The following is a 15,486-nucleotide window of genomic DNA, read 5'->3' as shown; positions in this document are numbered from 1 at the left end:
ATAAAGTAAAACAAACTGAGGGGTTGTCATGCTGAGACTCAAAGGGTGTTACCACCTCGACAGGTGTATTAAACTTCCATTTGGTCCAGGGGGCCTCACAGAGAAATGGCAGGCCTGTGGTTTTCTTTTCCAAAGGGGACAGGAAGTTTGCCAAGTCTATTGTCACAGCCAGCACTGGCCTCAGGAGGCCTGTCCACAGTCCTCACCTTCACACAGCCCTGACACACCTGAGTGGAGTGATAGCAGGTGGGTTCAAGCAGGCACTACCACCAAGCACTCCCAGGAGGCAGAAGAGCTCAGCCATAAGACCCGCTGGAGACCTCCATTCATTGCAAGTTTCTAAGGTCTGGGACTAGAAACAGCTTGGCTTTCTAGACCTGTTGGCCTCCTGCGAACTGCGCTGCTCTACTGTTGTTATTATCTTTACTCTCATTAATATTACTATTGCACATAAACTTATATTCCTGTGTAATTACTTTCATCCCATAGTGTATATCCCTATATCATATATAATATTTAATAAAAACAAACCGATGTTTTTATGTAGGTGTGTATGTGCATATATATACACATATACCTGTGTATATATTAGGATTAAAATATATTAATCAAAATAGCAAACCATTATCGGAAACTTTATACATGCATGATCTCATTTTATTTTTACAACTGCTCTATGAATAGACACTGTCATCCCACTTTACCAGTGAGGAAAATGATAGCACGGAGAGGTAAAAATAACTTGCCAGAAGCCACATAGCTAATAAGCCACATACACAGCAAAGATATGTACCTGATTCTGTCCAACTGGCTTCGGACCAGTACGCTCTGCTCCTGCCTACCCTGCTTGAGGAAAAGTTTCCATCTTGGTAAGTGCAGAGGTTTTAATACAGGAGACAAGGCTGAAGTGGGGGAGGAGGTAGATAAAGAAACATCTCCCGTTTAGGAGAATGGCTTTTGAAAGAAGGTACAGTTTTTCTGATATGCCTTAGGTTAAGAATCCTCTTCACCACATATATGAAGGTTGCAAGAATGGCCACCAGGACAACATTCTCCAGCTCAGTAATTAGTTTATAATGGGGCACCGAGTGAATTTCCTAGATCAATCATCAATTCCAAGCCCCTCTGCCAGAAGCCAGGTACCGGCCACAAGAAGAGAGCCAGCCCCAAATCAAGGGATCGTGATTTTACTGTGGCCCTAAGAGAAGTCGCAGGAAAACACTTGAAATGATTGCTATCCAGATGGACTTCACCAGAGCTGATAATCCTGGGCTGCTAGGACACAACAGATGTTTAAAAATAGCAACAAAAACCAAAACCACACAGTTGCACTCCCTCAAGCTCAACGGGGATTTGTCTTCTACGTGTTTCCAGGGTTCCTTATCTCCCCCCGCCCTCTCTTTTTCATTCTAACCAAGACTGCACAGTGTTGGTGCCAGCAGACACAGACTTCTGGGCAAAAGAACACATCCTGCAATGGTGCAAGGTTATACGAGAACACTAGACATCTTCCTCATTCAAGAGCTCTGACAATATTCCCATCCCATCAATTTTCAACCCTTTTATTTTAGCCAAGTAATGGACAGTCAAGGTCCATGGAAACTGGACAAACAGTGTTACAGGGATTCACCGCAGGTGACCAGAAGCAGCAGCTTCCTTATAGATGCTAAGCTGTCCCTGAGGAAAATACATCCCCTCTCCCCAGAGATTCACCCTTGCCACTGGTCTTTCAGTGAAAGGGAAGGGAAGAGGGACCAACAGGTTCTGGGATATGAATGTCTCTGTGCTTTCTGTAACCCAACAGTGTGTTGGCCCCTGAGTCTTGGCATGAGGCAGGAGAATTCAGTGTTTAAAATGGCTGGCTGAAGAGGCCAAGTTCAACTCTAGGTGGGTCCCTTTTACGTGAGTGTCCTTGGGGAAGTTAACTCTCTATGCTCCAGTTTCCTCATCAGGAGAATGAAGGGAATAAAGTCACCTACTTTATAGGGTTGATGTGACGATTAAATGAAAAATAAGAGCTATCAATGGGACTGCAGCACCTCATTGGAACAAAATTTCATCCTACCCTCCATAAATCCAACATTCCCAAGTACTGCCCTTAAGTATAGGGTAGGTGGTTACGAAGGGGACAGTAAAGAATCATTTAACAACTGGAGATGAAACTCTGGCTCTGGCTGTTAGATATGAGTCTCCCCTCTCCTACCTCTGGGGGCAGCCTGTAGGCCACTTCTCCAGAAGGAACTACCTTCTTCCCTTACTTCGGACATGTGGGTGTTTTACAAAACTTAACAATGAAAAGAGAGGAAAGGAAGAGGCCTCCTTAATTAGCCTGGCTTCATAACTGCAGACCAGACATCTGCCCATCTGTACTGTTGTTTACGTTGCTCATTGCTTAGCCACCTAGCATTTTGCCTGAAGACTCAGCTCTTTAATGAAACCATACTTTCAAACTCTGGGCTTACACAGCCTGGATTCAAGTCCCAGACCTGCCACTTCTCAGCTGTGGTTAAGTTACTCCATCTCTCTAAGCCTCCACTTCCTCATCTGTAAAGTAGAGATAAGAAGAGTATTTGCCTAATAAGGTGGTGGTTATAAAAATTAAATAAGCTAACAGTATATGTAAAGGTTTTAGCTCAGCATGTGACACATAATAAATGCTAGAACATAAAATAGTGCAAACTAGTATTCATTCTTTCATTCACTCAGCCAAAAGACATTCAAGTACCCACTATGTGACAGCCACTGTTTCAGATACTGGAGACCTAAAAGGCAGAGCCCCCTGCACTCCTGGACACTCTAGTGGCTATATTAGCAATCATGTGTGGCGATCATAGTGGCCAAGGGAGCATATCATACAATTATGAGTTGCTTATTTATTTCCACTCATACCATCAACTTGGAGAATTAAAAGAATCATGACCTAAAGGAGAATGGGTCTAATGGGTCTGCACAACGTCACCAAATGGCCATTACTCACACTTGAGCTACATCCAATTCACAACTGTCTGGTGTTGACTGTCTCATTCTGCCATCAGTTTTATCAACAATATTCACAGGGCTGGCACACATGGGGACTTCTGAGCATACAGCCCATTCTTGAAAACACGTGGAAACCCCTGGCCATACCCATTCGTTGTGGCTTAGAGAAGAATATTAACTTTGGAGTTAGAAGAGCTGGGTGGATTGAAATCATAGCTCCACCACTATGAATAGGTATAATTTAGGATGAATTATTTAACCTTATGAGCCTTCTGTGGACACTGAAGACAGCGATTCCTTGCAGACCTTTGGTAGGGCTAAAAACACTGCATGTGAAAGGTCAGCTTCATGCCTGACACACGGTAAGTACTCAATCAGTGGAACGTGTTTTTAATGCTCCCTCTACCCTCTTTGGATGGCTAGCTTTAAATTCTCCATAGCTTTGGGTGAGCTACTGCCATGCCAGCTCTAAACAATAAGGAAAACCACAGAAAGCAATTCACAAAAGCCAGATGAAACTCAGACATTGAGAAATAACTTGCTTGGGCCCCAAAACTCACAATAGCCAAAGCTGAGATTGAACCAGATAGGCTTTGCTCTGAACTGAGGCAGGCATGAATTAGGGTTTCCACCTAAGCCACTACCCAGCTGGAAGTAGAAAGTCTGGACTAGAATGTCAATCATTGGCATTCTTACTCCGTGCTCTCATCCAAAACTTATGGCAGACATTACTAATAGATCACAGCATTCTTTCCTACTGTACCCCCATGCAGGCTCAGAATCAAGACTACAGTCATGTTGTACTATTTCACTGGTGAAACTTTTCCTTCCTTTTTTATTTTTCATAGAGTCAGTTCTTGTGAGTTTATCCTCCTTGAAATTTATATCTGTTTCTTGATCTAACAGAATAACTGGATGACCTAACACTGTTCGACTTCATGTGACAGGGTTAGAAACAAAAATATTCCCTTCCAGATTCCACTATAGGAAAATGCCCTCAAGGCTTCTGTTTTACGATGAGGTAAAGGAGGGAGAGATATAAATGACTAAAAATTATTTAAATGGAACTATGTAACAGGCTTTACACACCATGCTTTACGTGCATTACTTTATTTAATCCTCTCAATAATCCTCTAAATTAGTCTTCCCATTTTATAAAAGGATAAACGAGGCCCAGGAAACTGAAGTGATTTGCCCAGTGTTACCTGCCCAAGGGGGCATGCCCCATTTCCCACCCAGATCTCTCTGGCTCGAAATCCAAAGCTCTTTCTCCTGTAGCAAATGTCAAAGTCTGCAGAAGATCTCTTGTGTGGGGTTTGCTAACATCAAATGGCCTTGACTCCTTTCCCCTCATCGGCCCATTCCTGGCACCCTAAAACAGCATTCAGTTTTTTTCAAATGGTATTGCTCTCTGTATTTGAATATGACTTTACATTCTTCTTTGACAACTTTTCAACAACCATAGGAATAGATGGAAAGCATCACTGATTTTATGTAACTCCTAGAAGCTAAATTTGACCCTTAAAGTAAATTTAAAAAGAGACAAAGTCCCTTTCCATGACTTCAGGGTAGAAATCCATAAGGAGAAACCAGCATAACCTGGAAAACAAGACATTTCTGACACAGTTACCCAGACAATAAGAACCTGGGTTCTTACTGACTCATGCCAAAGCCATAATAATCCTATTGGCTCTCTGCATTTGCATAGCATTTTATAATTGGCTCTTTTGCAGACAATGTTCATCTGATCCAAACAGTGAAGTTCTATAGATGAGGAAACAGAGACACTGAGAAGTTAAATCCAGGGTAAAATCATATTGCTGATCAAGAACATTCTGTTGACCCAGGTCTCCTCAGGACCAGAAATTCTCCTGGCTCATCTTTTTGCTTCCTTGCTTCCTTTTTTTTTTCCTCCTTTCTTTCCCTACCTTCTTGTTCCCTCTGCCCTTTATTCCTTCCCCCCAAATACCTGTAGTTCATCACAGGGAAAGTGGTGCTGAAATTGGAAAGGGTGGCTCTAGGATGGCTTATCCCCTTGTCTTTCTCAGGGTCATGCGGTCTCTCTCCTGGCACCTCTGCTTCTCTGGGGCATCTACTCCGATTTCCTCCCCACCAACCGGCTTCCTCTGTTTGTCCATCGTTTCTGCTCCCTCACACTTCAGCTTCCTTGGAGCCTATTTCAAACCTGATGCAATGCCACAGCCTCTCATTGCAACCGGGCATCCTCAGCTGTCACCGGATATCCTAACACTCACTGTGTGGTCTCTCACTGGAAATCAGCTGCTTCCAGTGTGATATCAGTGTGAAGAGGTGTGGAAATCACTCTGCCTCCGGGGTGATAGGCTCTGGCTCTTGTCATATTTCTTCATGCTGCCCCCTGCTCCCGTTACTCCCTTTGCTTTGAAATGATGAGGGTTTGAGGAATAGAGGGAAGACTTTAAAAAAAAAAAAAAGACTAGCAAGAGGGAAGAGAAGGTGAAAACTGTAAGACTGCAGCCCCAACTCATTTCAGAGAAAACCACCATATCCCCAGTAGGTGCTAAATGTGGAGTATAAAGAACAGTGTGATGTAGCGGCTCAGAGCATGGTTTTAGAGCCAGGCAGAAAGAGATCTGGATCCCAGTTACACCCCTTAGTGCATAGGAGCCTTTCAATTTCCTTATCTATAAGACAGAGATCTGAACACCTATTCCGAGGGTTATTCATTCAACAGATATTTATCAAGCATCAACTATGTATTAGGACTGTTCTAGGTGCTGAGGATACAACCATGAACGAGACAAAGCTCCCCTCTAAGGAAGCCGTTAGCAGAGGGATTCCCAAACTTTGCTTCATACTAAAATCAAGTTGGGAGATTTTTAGACTCCCTTTTCCCTAGTCACACTCCATACTAATTAAATTAGAATGTTTGCTGGTGGTAGTCAGTCATCAGAATTTATTCAAGATCCTCAAGGGATTTTAATATGCAAAGTTTGGAATCCATCATGTTAGCAGCCAACACTCCCCAGAGAGACTTCTGCCTTTGCCTCCTCACCTGCATTCTGGCTGAACTAGTACCTCATTCGTTCTAACCAGAGGCTGGGCAACCCCAGGCATAGCTAGCTAGTGCGTATTTAAATTAGCAATTAAAAAGAAAACTCTGATCAAAAGAAGAGGAGGTACTCTGCATTAACCCACTGGTTTAAATCAATGTGTCTGGGTTTTCTTCTTCCTAACTCATGAGGCAGCTCTTCCCGAACACTTGTGAATAAATGCTGTGAAAGTCAGGAAGTCTCCCTGAAACAGCCTCTTCACTCAGCCTCTTGGCTGCTAAACTCATTCTCAAACATAGGGTTAGACCTCAAGGTTTCTCAAAGATTTACAGAGTTTGTAGATCATGGACCACTAAATTACAGGACCCATTTTCTCCAAAATATCTCTTGTTTATTGAGGACATTCTCACCCCAAAATGGGAGCTCAGTTTATGGTGTGGAGAATAAAAAGTGGACGATTTAAGAGACTGACAACTTAACTTCTCTCACCACTAGAAGTGGATCGGGTTTGACCTCCTTCCTTCCAGGGAGCAAAAGCTTCAGAGTTATTTAAGAAGAGGCACCACTACCTTCATGGGAAACGAACAATAAATATGCCATCCCCTGCTCCGAGGAGCCCTTGGTGTTCACGACCCTTACACCACAGGCCCAGCCCAGGCCTTCAATTAGCACATGGCTGCTATTCAAGCAAAAGTAGACGTTATCTCACTACGCTGTTATCTATCAGATGACCAAGGGAAAAGACAGAATTGTTTTCTTTTGTAGTGTAAACCAACCTGCAAAAGGATGGTTGTTTTATATTGACTTTTCATCAAGTTGTTGATGGATTCAAAGAGGCGTCTCATGGATTCTTCAAACTCCATCTGTTCCTTGCCTTCGTAAAGCCTGAAAGAAGACACATCTGAGTCATTTCTCAAGCCAACAGGCAATACCTTTGAAAGTGTGTGCCAGCCACAAACTTCATTTGAAATTGGGAAGAGACAGGGGTGGAGATAGGGACTTAAGGGGAGGGGGCTTGCTTCAGCAGTCGCTGCTTGCATATGCCACTCAGGGGAAACCCAGGTCCCCAGAACAGGTACCATCCAACTGACTCGGCATAATAAACCACCCCCTCCTGCCTCTTTTTTTCTTTTTCCCCTTGCGGTACGCGGGCCTCTCATGGCCGCAGCCTCTCCCGTTGTGGAGCACAGGCTGTGGACGCGCAGGCTCAGCGGCCATGGCTCACGGGCCTAGCTGCTCTGCGGCATGTGGGATCCTCCCGGACCGGGTCACAAACCCGTGTCCCCTGCATCGGCAGGCAGACTCCCAACCACTGCGCCACCAGGGAAGCCCCCTCCTGCCTTTTTTTAAACCCTGAAGGACCTCAAAGGAATGAAACTCATCCAAGCTGAGGGGACCTTAATAATTTCATCCTTCTGCAAGAATCAGAGGGAGACTGTGGTCATCAGACTTTCAAAGTATCTTGAAAGTATCAAGGAGAAATATTTTCAAATACACTTCCGCTTAGCCACTGCCCGCTTGTCGGATGAATACAGTTGTGTCTGTTCCACATCAGGGGCCATCATTTTCCCTGTCCTCTTATTTCAGGAGTGTACTTGATACCTAATTTAAAATTTTTTGCCTCTGATTATAAAGGCCCTACATTGATATTGTAAAAAGAAAAAAATGCATTACTTATGAAGTGAGACTCCTCATTAATCCTACCATAAAATTAGCAACCGTTAAGGATATCCTTGCAGAGATTTTCAAGGCCTGTCTAATATATACATGTGACTTTTTATAGAAACCATCCCCTTTCATAAAATCAGTCTCCAGGCCCCTGAGTCTCAGTGCCCTCGTGGCCCAGCCTTGGAGTGTCGTTCACCCCAAGGCCTCTCCAAACAAGCTTTTATTGCCAACGGGTGAAAATTCTGCAGCCTAATCTTTGGCATTCTGGGTGAAACACAGAGAAGGGTGCTTCTGTCTCCCATTCAGATAGAGGGTCTCCTGTCACAGCCCTACACAGCCAGACACCACTGAGCTGCCAGCTGCCGTGAAGGTGCTTTCCCCAGATAAAACGCCGACACACTTAAGGGGTTTATTTGCTCCATCAATCACCGGTCGAGCGGTCCATCACGGCCACCTCAGCGCTGTCTCCACTCAATCCCCCACCCATGCTCTCGCCCCTCTTTTCTTCCTGCTTCTCTCCTACCTCTTTTCTCTGTCTTTAAGTGTGCATCTCTCTGTTCTTCTTCTCCTGAGTATCACTCACTTTGTCTCTCTGTCAGTCTCTAGGTGTCCCTCTGCCATTCTCTCTCTCTTTGACTTCATCTCTCTTTCTTCTGTCTCAGTCACTCTCTGTGTCTCCTTCTCTTCTTTTTTCCTAGGTGGCCCCTTCCTAAAGCCTCCTGAAGTAAGAAGCTTAAGGGGAAGTCAATGCCAGATGTTTCAATCCACTACAGGGATCCGGAAACTGCTGCTGACTTTCTGGGTATCTACTTCAAGGTCATAGAGACAAGGCTGTGAGAGGAGCCAGGAGTCCTAAGGCTTCTCTCCTTCTGTCCCCACCTGTCCCATTCCTCCTTCTCTTCTTCCCTTCTCCCCTCTCCTACACCACTCAGTCCTGAACACAGAGATGTTCTGCCACAGACGATGTGTTTTAGAGTCAGCCTGGGTTCCAATCTCCACTCTGCCCAGTACTAACTGAAGACCTTATAAATAACAGCAAACATCACAGAGGATCACTCTGCCCCAGGCACTGTCTGTATTATTAACTCACATACCCTCATCACCACACCATGGTAAGGGGCCCCATCCTTATCACCATTTTATAGGTTGGTGACTTAAGCCCAGGGACTCCGCGCCAGTAAGTGTTGGAGCCAGAATTCAAACCTGGCCATCGGCTCCTAAGCCTCCCTCTCAATCATTTCGTAGACCACTGTGCTCAATGCTTTACCACCTCTCTTAATTCCTGTAAGCCTCAGTTCCTCACCTGCAAATGCAGGCTGTCACAGCACTGTGTCCAGGGATTATGAGGAGCCCAGCTCACATGTGACGTGCTTGGAACACACTGGGCCCTGGTAAATGCTAGCCATTGTCTTGTTGTTGTTAATTGTTGGAGCATTACACCGATAAAGACATAAAAAACTCTCAACAGGTTGAGACTTGCCCAAATCCCATCCAAGTGGAAAAGATGAGACCAGGTCTGGCAGGGAGGAAGGGAGGGTCTGAATTCAAAGTGGTGATGCTTTCCCTGTGAGATGGTGCTGTGAGCTTTTCTCTGTGCCCAAAGCTAAGCTAATGGACGGTCCATCCCCCAAGGCTTTTGCCTTGAAATCCCTTGCTCTTTCCTCTAGCCACAGCCGCCTGAAAACATCTAATAAGCGACATCGTAATTCCTGTTCCTGGTCTATGGTGTCTCCCTCCCACAATTAACAGCCAGACGTGGCTGCCCATGGTGAGCTCATCATTACTTACATCATTATTTACCATGCATGGACTTTCTCTGTAAGGTGTACTTATTTGTATATTTGTGGCCGTATGTGTGTGTGGCTTGCGGGGTGGGCGGAGGGGATCCCACCAGGTCCTCTTCTTGGGAACCACTGGTACTGCCAACAAAAATGGTCTCCAGCAGCTTTCTCCTGCTGGTGACCCTAGCGCCCCCCACCCCCAGCCCATCTCCCATAACTGAATAGTCCCATGGCAGCTCCCTCCCTGGAATTCATCATTCTTAACAGAGAAACACAGAAATGGGCTTTGTTGGGAGTCATCTTAAGGCAGTGCTCCAGGAAGAAAGTTCATGAACTCCTGCTGAAGAGATCTTTGAGGCTACCCTGGTTCCTTACATCCCTGAGTCTGGTTATTTAACTCTTCTTGGATTTTATAAGCTGCACAAATATTCCTCCAATAAACTCCCTTTTTTTTTTTTTTTGCTTAGACTAGCCCTGGTTGGATTCGTTGAAAACTTCTGTCCAGTCAGAGCTCTGCAGGGTGAGACGGGCTTGTTCCTGCAGCTCCCTGGGGTTCTAAACCAAGAACTGCTGGGAACGCCAGTGAGCACTGGGTCCATGCTTCCTATTGTACAGATGAAGAGACTGAGGGCCTGAGTGCGGAGGTGACTCAGCTTCATTACCATCTTTTAAAGGTTATTTGACCGAGGCAGGAAGGAAAAGAGACTTTTAGGCGGTAAAATCAAGTCGAGGCTTTCCACTCAAATTAAACTTAGGAAACTGAATTTAATTTCTACCAGCAAGACATGTGATTCGCTCTAGGTCACAGACTGCACCAGTGGCATAGCTAGACCCGGAACTCAGCATTCTTTTCCTTCTATGCTCTGAGAACCTAACAGCACAGCACAGGTGACACAGATCTTATGAAGCCAAGACTGGGGTACCTGCCTCCCTGGGAATCCAAGCTGCTCCCTGCTATTCATGTCACAAGTTAAGTACCTTAACACCACACTCTAGTCAAGGGAGGGAAATACATTCTATACCTGCTGAAGTTTTATAGAGGGTAAAAACAATTCTGTTGGGGAAATGGCTTGCGTTTTACAGTTGACTACATCATTAAGCAAAATCGTTGCAGTCTTATCAATTGTGTGTGTGTGTGTGTGTGTGTGTGTGTGTGTGTGTGTGTGTGAATTTTTAAGCCTGGGATTTTATTTGCTGGGAATGGGAAGAACAGTTGAAGAAAATGACTACAGTTGGGAAGAAGAAAGGAAGCAAAAAACTATTTAGTGTAAAGAGCTTTGCTATCTAGCTAGACTCCTCCACAGACTGGCTGTTTGGCCTCAGACAAATTACATCTCCGAATCTTACCTTCCTTGTGGATAAAACAGAGATATAATGCTCATTCGAAGGGTTATTTTAAGGTGAAAAAAATGAGATCGTGCATCTCAAGTGCTTAGTACTATGGCTGGCACTTAACAAGTGTTAAGTAAATATCAGTAATTCTTGTTGTTGATTCCTAAGCACAGAAGTGATCATACTGGCAAACTCTCTGATCTGAGTGTACGTAAATAAAAGGAATATTTCTTAGAAGGAGTGACTAAGGAAGAAAAATACATAAAGCCTTTAGATTATGTGGAAGAAATAAACTGATGGCGGTGGGGGTGGGTGAGGGGGGAATTCAGCACCATGGGACCTCCCCTGAGAAGCATAAGGAGGAAAGAAAAATAATGTCTTGTCTATCTGCAAGGCTTTAAATGTGGCCTTGAAGTCAAGGGCACAGCAGATGTGGTTTCAAGGTCCTTCTTTAACACTTGCTCTCTGTATATAGCTTCAGGAGGGAAACATTTTTTCTGGCTTCAGAGCACCTAGAAACCAGCTGATTCCGCCAGGGGACGAATTATTGAAGGGCCCAAAGGCCCTGACCACAAGAAAAACTGGAACACCCTGCGAGGCGCTGTTCTGGGGCGTGCAAGCCCAACCACGGCAGGCACTCAGCTCCCGGGGCTGGGATAAATACAGCAGTGCTCGGCTGGCATGTGATTCATTAAGGAGACGCTGTGCACAGCTGAGCACTCACTAAATGCAAATGGGCCCCACATGGAGTGTACAATGCCTTGCACCACCTTCTCTGTGCAGGTACAGAAAGCCTCAGCCGAAGACAGAGACGCCCACCTCAGGCCAGCAGCGCAGGGAAGCAGAATCGAACCAAGGCAACCTCGGGCTGCAGAAAGCCAGGAGGAAGATTCACCTGAGAATCCAGGGTGGAGTGTTTCCTGAGTACCGGCCTCTGTACACTTCTATACCTCATACCTCGGCGACGTCCAGCTCCCCGAGCCACCTTCCCAGGAATCCTCCTGATTTCCTACCCACCTCTTGGAGGCAACACAGACATTTAAGTAAGACTGTGTCGCTTTCCAAACCCTGCTGTGACCCTTGTCAGCTGGGTGATCCTGACTAAGTTTCTTCATCTCTAGAAGGCTCAGTTTTCTCACTAGTAAAATGGTCCTAGCCCCACACAGTTGTCCTACATTAAAATAATGCATGTAAAGCGATTAGCACAGTGCCTGGTGCAGAGTTAACACTCAATAACCATTAGCTATTGTTATATGGTAGCACTGGTTTTTTCTGGATCCGCTCCTTTCGGCTTTCTAAAGTCTTAGGAGAAAGAAGTCAGCCACTTCATAAACACAACTGCCATTTATAGAGCACCCACTGTGTGCCAGGCACTGCAGTGGAGGGAGACGGGAGCAGGACCCAGTCCCCAGCCCCAAGAAGTCAGGAGGCAAACCCACAGGTAAATCATATATTGCTGAGTAGCGAGAAAAGCTGAACAATAAAAGTTTAATATTATTGCTGAGTGATTCCTAAGGTTCAGGCACTGTGCTCAGTTCCTCACACGGATTAGCTCATTTGATAGAGGCTCTTATTATCTACGTCTTACCTATGAGAAAAGAAAAAAAATTAAAGAGGCGTGAACAAGGGGAATGGAAGCTGAGAGGAAGGAGCAGGGGCCCCGCTGACACTGACCTCAGTTAGCCACCTACCTGAAGGTCCCTCTCAGCCCTCAGCACCTCGCCCCCCTCCCATGCCACCACCACAGCCTGTCCCCCGCCTCCCTCCTTCCTCCCAGAAGTCCTGGAAAGGCCCCCAGGATTAGACCTGGGCCTGGCTTGCCTCTGTCTCCCTTACCTGGTCACATCTTTTGCCTCAATTTGCTCTTGGCAAGACACACACCTGACTCATTTCACAAGTGCCTGGGAGCAAGACCAGATTCACTGGAAGCTTTTAAAAATGAAAATTCTATTTTAAATGTCTCCATGATCTTATACGGAACTGAGCAAAATTACTTAAATAATGAGATCTCACCACACCACTTTGTTACCTTGCCATACAAGTCAAGATACTTTTGTGTGCCCAGCGATGCCAGGACATGAGGAATACTGTAGAAGGGAGGCCACTTACCCAGTGCATTTCCTTAGATGAATGATATGCACTGCACACAGCATTTAATGCAGACTGTCACAATGACTGAGGCTTCCCTGTTAGAATACTTCATTCTTTATCATCACCACTTACTTGCCTGTCTTCTCCACTGGAGGATAAGCTCCGTGCAGGCAGAGATCAAGGCTATTTTGTCATAATATCCCCACGTCTAGCAAGAGGCACGGAACATCAAAAGTGAGTTTTAAGCAAACGCATCAACAAATGATAAATTATTAAATGAATGAACTTCAGCACCTTCAATGTGGATGTACAGAAATGTCTTAGGAATCCACAGAACTCATAGAAGTTCAGCTAATGCTAACGGTACCTAAACAACATCGTGAGGATGCTATTAATAGTCATCTTCAGCTCTGCCACCTTTAGTTTTTATCATAACTTTTACCACTAAGACGACTAATACTGTTAACACCTGCTACTTATTAAGCATTTACTATATGCACCAGGCACTATGCTAACCGCACAAGTTCACCCAGCTAGTAAATGGCACAGTCAGGATTTGAGCCGAGGAGTTGTCTGGCTGCAAATTTCACTCCTTCAACCACTAAACAATACTGCCTCCTGGAACAGAGCAAAGAGCGAGCAGATCCCTGGGACCGGAAGAAGTCAGGTGGATAGGAAAGCATCATTTGCCCCTGGGATGATATCCTGCAACTGTGTAGGGAAGTGAGATGGCTAGCTCTCACCTTTTTTTGTTCAGGCTCTAAATCCACGGTTACTTGGCTGGTATTCCTACCCCTGAGCCAATAATTCGCTCTATTACAGGAGGTGTAAATTAGTGACTTTACAAAGAGAACCATTAAGCCATTCATGGTTGCAGAAGAGTAATTATTCTGGAAAATTCACAGCAGTCTAAGACCAGAACCTACCTACCTCTCTATTACCTCTCTGTCTCTGTCTGTCTGTGTGTCTCTCTGTGTCTCTTCCTATCTCTTGTCTCTGTCTCTCTCTCTCCACATCCCTACCATTTGGGATAAAGAATAACTGTAGGCAAACCAGCTGAGTCTGTCTGAAAATCATCCTTGCATTTATCGTTCCTGCTTATAGAAAGAAACCCTTCAGTGCACTCAGCAGGCACATTTAAATCAAAGCAATAGGGCTGGAAAGGGATTATGAAGGAGAGGGTCCCCTCTCTGGTTCCGCTCTTCCCCACGTGGTCATCATCACCATCGCCACCCCCTCTCCCACCACCAAGGTCTATGCTATGGACCTGAAATGAATCAGAAATTGCAGATTAAGACATGGAATTTTGGTGCAATGAGCCTGGAGTGAGCTGCCCAGCTCAACAGCGGCCAGAGAAAATTTCATTTGAAGGGTAACAAAGTTGAAATGTAAGGAGTTATTCTCAGAAGAGAAAGAGTAAAGTTGTACCCTATTAGAAAGGAACTATATAAGAAAGGGCTAGGATAACTACAAAGTTGCCAGTGTGAACTGGCAAGCAGCTCTGGTGGCCAGAGAGTATTTCATGAAGACTTGATTGAACTGAATACTACCAGCAGTCCACAGGCAGGGCTCAGCCCAGTTCCTGGTGCCAATCCTTTTGTCATTGACAAAATTATTTCTACTTGAGCTGCTACTTCTCCAGAATCTGACATTTGAGGTGGATTGCCCCTTAGGGCAAACTGCAAAGAAGTTTCACTAAACAGTCTTCTTCCTGTAAATCACCCCAGGGAAGAAAGATTTGTAGATGAGAGGGAAAAAAAGGCAAACTCAAAGTGTGGGGTATCCTGTTTTGAATAATGTCTAGAATGAATGCACAAAAATTAATGCAATCACTGAAGAAAAACTGCCTCAGGTAGAAGTGTAAACAGCTTAAATTAAAAAAAAAAAATAGAAGTTAACAATATGGACAAAATGAAAGAAAAACAATCCATCTAAAACATTCACTTTACTTTTAAAATATGGCAACCCTGTACAATAAATTAATAGTAAGTAGGTAATGAAATGCAGGCAAAAGCTAAGTTATGAATAGAGTGTGATGTATGCCCTGTGCCATCCTTCATTCTACCGAGAGGAGCTGCAACCTTTATGTAATTTGGCAGGAAGAACTAAGTTGCCTAAGTCTGCACTTAGGTAAATTTCTCCATTAGCATGAAAAATGGTATTCAGGGTCTTTTCCCTCAATATAATTAGAAATTGAGTGTTCCCAAAACAATGTTCCTAAGGATAGAAACACACACACACACACACACACACACACACACACACACACTTCCACAGTTTCAAGACATATAGAGAAAAAGACGGATTACATCATCTACTTGAAAGAGAAGCTAATACTCAGCAAAGTCCTTCCAGCTCTTTCTCTTCAGGCCAAGTTGGTCTAAAAAGTTTAGGTACTAAAAAGAAACTATGTCTTGACTGCTTCTCTTACCATTTCTTCCTTTAGTTTTTTAATGACCTGGGAGGTGTCCTTGGTATCTTTTTTTAAAGTTTATTGAAGTGTAGTTGATTTACAATATCATGTTAGTTTCAGGTGTATGGCATAATGTCCAGTATTTTTGCAGATTATACTCCATTAAAGGTTATTACAAGACAATGGGTAT

At 44.5% G+C, this 15,486-nt stretch overlaps 1 protein-coding gene across 9 annotated transcripts in view; it reads right to left on the bottom strand.

The window, feature by feature from the left end:
- The window catches only part of DOCK2 (dedicator of cytokinesis 2), a 416,438-nt gene that overhangs the window by 299,584 nt on the left and 101,368 nt on the right, over positions 1-15,486 (bottom strand). For all 9 annotated transcript variants that reach the window (XM_079918428.1, XM_079918432.1, XM_079918434.1 and 6 more), the window contains one exon: positions 6,788-6,896. In XM_079918428.1, coding sequence (XP_079774554.1) covers positions 6,788-6,896 — 109 coding nt within the window. The remainder of the gene's footprint in view (positions 1-6,787; positions 6,897-15,486) is intronic.

Source organism: Stenella coeruleoalba (assembly GCF_951394435.1).
Source record: "Stenella coeruleoalba genome assembly, chromosome: 3".
In the NCBI taxonomy this organism is placed as follows: Eukaryota; Metazoa; Chordata; class Mammalia; order Artiodactyla; family Delphinidae; genus Stenella; species Stenella coeruleoalba.
This window is presented reverse-complemented; position numbering and strand designations above follow the sequence as displayed.